The sequence below is a fragment of the Lactuca saligna genome, chromosome 9, assembly GCF_052625555.1.
Source record: "Lactuca saligna cultivar CGN05327 chromosome 9, ASM5262555v1, whole genome shotgun sequence".
Classification (NCBI taxonomy): domain Eukaryota; kingdom Viridiplantae; phylum Streptophyta; class Magnoliopsida; order Asterales; family Asteraceae; genus Lactuca; species Lactuca saligna.
Genome location: NC_136425.1, coordinates 31,631,444 through 31,635,175, shown reverse-complemented (window position 1 = coordinate 31,635,175; position 3,732 = coordinate 31,631,444). Strand labels below are relative to the sequence as shown.

Sequence of the window (3,732 nt, the reverse complement as noted above, 5' to 3'; positions counted from 1 at the left end):
TACAAGAAAACTAATTCTAATATTATCAATAAAACCTTTGGCATCATATATGCCCAAAGCCAAACCAAAACACTTTATCTACAAAATAAAAATAAAAACCTAACATCCAAAAATATAAATCCATCTTCCACTTTCTATATCTAGTAACAAGAAAGAGGAAGCAAAATCAAAAAATTTATATTATAAAAAAAAAAAAAAAAAAAAAAAAAATCTTTCTATTAACATTCAAAACCCTTCTACACTAGACCGTCTACCCGAAGCCGATGACCTCCGACTTTCTTGACGGTCCACAATCATCCCCTCCATCGCAAGATTCGCGGCACAGTTCCGTGGCGGCAGAGACGGCGGCAGCCGTGGCGGCGGTGGCGGGGATGGTGAGTAGCTCAGCCTTGGCGCCGGATAAATAATCCCATTCAAACTCAACGATTTCGCCATGTGTTTCCGGCTGATTGGGCCACCTGGCTCTTGAAGCGGGAATCGACATGAAAACTTCATTTCTTGTATGATTTTAAGGTGTTCAACAATGGTTCTCATTGTTGGTCTTTCTGATGGCTCTTTTTGAAGGCATCTTTGGGCTATGTCCGCCATTGTCCTGGCGGCTTTCGCCGGAAACCGCCCTTTTAGCTGAGGATCCATGATCAGGGAGAGGCGGCTATCGTCGGCTAAAAAGGGTCTACTCCATTTGATTAGGTTTCTTTCTTCTTTTGGGTGGCGGCTGTCTAGATTCTTTCTCCCTGTAAGCAATTCAAGGAGGATGATCCCAAAACTCCATACGTTGCTTTTTGGGGTTAAAAGTCCTCTCTCTAATGTCTCTACTGAAAGATTCCCCATTGCCTGAATCACATTTTAAGCATACGTACATCAAGGAGGGTATATATGTAATTTTGCTAAATGGATGACTTTTCAAAACGTAACAATTTCGAAAATGCAAAAAGGGAAGTGTATAATGGCCCGTTTAGCATCTACGTTTCCACAAAAGTGAATCACAATTTTCTTCCATATTGTATAGTGGTTTTTTTGGATCTGGTCAAAAAAGGAATCTTTTTACCTTTTTTATCCATGTGATGTGTTTTTTTTTTCAAATTTTTGGTCCTTGAGTCGTCAAAAATAACATCCCATTCGTTAATCTTTCACAAAATGTCCATTTTGACCCGTTTTCCAAACTTAACTGGGATATAACTTAATCTGATAAGCTATATACAAGCGTTTATTTTTTACTTAACATTCACAAAAATGTAGCTTTCATTAAGTCCTAAGTTTTACCGAATTGTCCCTCGTTTATTTTTTTTTTTCTTTCATTTCCTCAATTATGCCGTCGGTTTCACAAATATTATTTACAAATCATTTAAATCCAATTATTCAAAATATAATCATAAAAACAAAGTTTTAAGAAGAAATAACTTACAACTGAATTATTTGAGATGTCAGTTTCAGGAATGTGACTTATGCAACCATACCCCGAAAGCTTTGCACTAAAATCTTTATCAATTTGTATATTCGCAGTTGAAAATTCATGAAACATCGCCTGCAAATTGATAAAATACATAACAACAATGAGCACCACAAACTTGACGATATTTCAAGATTCAAATTTCATTAAAAAAAAAAAAAAAAAAAAGTCAACTCTTTGACTACCTGAAATGGTCCTTCCTCATGCAAAAAAGTAAGCCCTTGAGCAGCACAAAGTGCGACTTTCATTCTTGCATTCCAATCAATAGGTGGGCCATCTGTTCTACCATATAAAAGTCGATCTAAACTTCCATGAAAAAGCCTCTCGTAAACCAACATTCTTCTATCAGATCCCTCACGACCATGGAAGCCAATCAATTTACAGAGATAGGGGTGTTGCAATGATGCTAGTGTGTTCACTTCACTCACAAATTCCTTCAAACCCTAAAAAAATGCAAAGAATCGATGTTAATTTTACTGATACACTGTAACTGTTACTGATATTGTGGGTCCTATCTTTACCTGAGATGAAGGATGGAGACTTGTAACAGTGGCTTGAAGATTCTTTAAATTAGAAGTATCTTCTCCAAATGAAGCTCTATACATAACAGAAGAAAGACCTTCAGACACGCATCTCTCAGGTGAAAAGTTATGGCAAGCAGCTGCGATTTCTTCAAACGTGAAATTCTTAAGTGTTCCAGATGTCGGTAAAGATGCCGGAATCATTGGCGGAAGATGGGTGGTTCCCGATGGCGGAAGTGGCAGAGGGCCGGAAGTATTAAGAGGGGGCAACAGCCCACTGCCGCCACCAACTTTAAAGCTTCCCATGGTTTTCAAGTTGGCTGTATGCGGTGCAGGAAGCGGCAGCGGCTGCGGGACAGGCGGCAACCCGCCTCCGCCTCCGCCGCTGCCACGGGTTTTGGATTCTTCGTGTTCTTCAAATTCGGCTGATGAAAGTGCGTCTTGTTCGGCTGCATCCAGGGTTGAAGGTGCTGATAGGGCTCGTGTTCTGCTAGTGTTTGGTGGGTTGTTGGGTTGGACCGGTTTGACCCTGGTTCGGAAGCTTGGTGGTGCGGATTGTAGCCGGGGTTGGGTCTGGGTTAGTGGTTCGGGTAATGTAGTTGGAGTCGGGTCTTGTGGGTTGACTCGTTTTACGTGAATGTTTGGGTTTGATTTCTTTTTCTTGCCTTTTAACACCGTTAAACACCCCATCGTCTTTGAAATTCAAGAACTTTGCGTTTTATTCACTGCAGATTCAATAACAGAAACAGTTTGCGTAAAACAAAATGAAAATATAAACATCTTAAAAGATAACAACGATGTATATACAGAAATTGTGATTATTTTCTTGAATTGGTAAAGCTGAAAAAAAAAAAAAAACCTAATTTTTTTTACAAATAATCACTGATTTAAGAACCGGTTCTCACAGAATCCCTGATCCGATTTCAAAAAAGGGAGTTGACTACTGTCATTCTTGAAGAGCTTTAAAACGGATCAAATTAAGCAAAACCTAAAAACTGAATGTGTTTTTATCAGAAATCAAGCAACTAATCAGATAATAATATACTTGAAACTAAAAATAACAGATAAATTGAATCGACGAGGTGTAAAAGATGTAATCTTTATCATATTCCCAGATTCAAAAGACCCATTTCAACGAAAAAATCAAAGAAATTAAACAAAAGATGGAATTCAAGAGATGTATGGAAAGGCTTCATAAATCAAGATCTAAAAGAGGGAAGAACATGAACTGACCTTGGGAAAATTGACCTTTCGCGGTTGATTGTTCCAATTTGTTGATCTTGATGACCTTAAAGAACAGAAATAAGAAAATCCACAAATCTTGTTTGCAAGATTTGTTTAAATCTGTTGACAACTTGTGAGATTTGTGAAGATCAAACCCTAGAAACGTTTTTAAAGGAGTCAAACTAAAACAAATAAGAGATTTTTGAAGAGAGAAAAAAGTTTGGGGAAAATATTTAAGAGTAGGAGTACTGTGCATTTAGGAAGCAGATGTGTATTTGTTTTTGTGTTTTTAAAGAGAGAGAAAGAGAGAAAGGGAAGAGAGTTTCAGTAGTCAAACCAATCAAAGGAAAGATGTCATTATTGTTATCACTTTGTATACAACAAAAATGGATTTACTCACTTTTCATTGACCATTTTACCCATGCCATTTCAATGCCCACAAAGAACGAAAACCTTCTGTCTTTATCTAATTTTACTATTTTGTCCTTGAATATAAGTTTAAATAATCTTACATTGGATAGAACTTCAGTTATATTA

General features: G+C 37.4%; 1 protein-coding gene across 1 annotated transcript; it reads right to left on the bottom strand.

Annotated features, from left to right (window-relative positions):
- On the bottom strand, window positions 1-3,526 carry ATSIK (Protein kinase superfamily protein). Its single transcript, XM_078973592.1, has 5 exons — window positions 3,205-3,526; window positions 1,972-2,696; window positions 1,636-1,893; window positions 1,406-1,525; window positions 1-834 (listed from the first exon to the last, which is right to left on the bottom strand). Exons 2-5 carry the CDS (start codon window positions 2,659-2,661, stop codon window positions 226-228), a joined length of 1,677 nt encoding a protein of 558 aa, XP_078829718.1. The 5' UTR covers window positions 2,662-2,696; window positions 3,205-3,526; the 3' UTR covers window positions 1-225.
- Window positions 3,527-3,732: the final 206 nt, after the last annotated feature.

Excerpts from the sequence above, each read along its gene's own strand:
- ATSIK (XM_078973592.1), bottom strand. The coding sequence starts at position 2,661 with ATGGGGTGTTTAACGGTGTTAAAAGGCAAGAAAAAGAAATCAAACCCA. Across the intron at positions 1,894-1,971 it reads GTCTCCATCCTTCATCTCAG|GGTTTGAAGGAATTTGTGAG; the intron begins GTAAAGATAGGA and ends GCATTTTTTTAG. Across the intron at positions 835-1,405 it reads ACATCTCAAATAATTCAGTT|GCAATGGGGAATCTTTCAGT; the intron begins GTAAGTTATTTC and ends AATGTGATTCAG.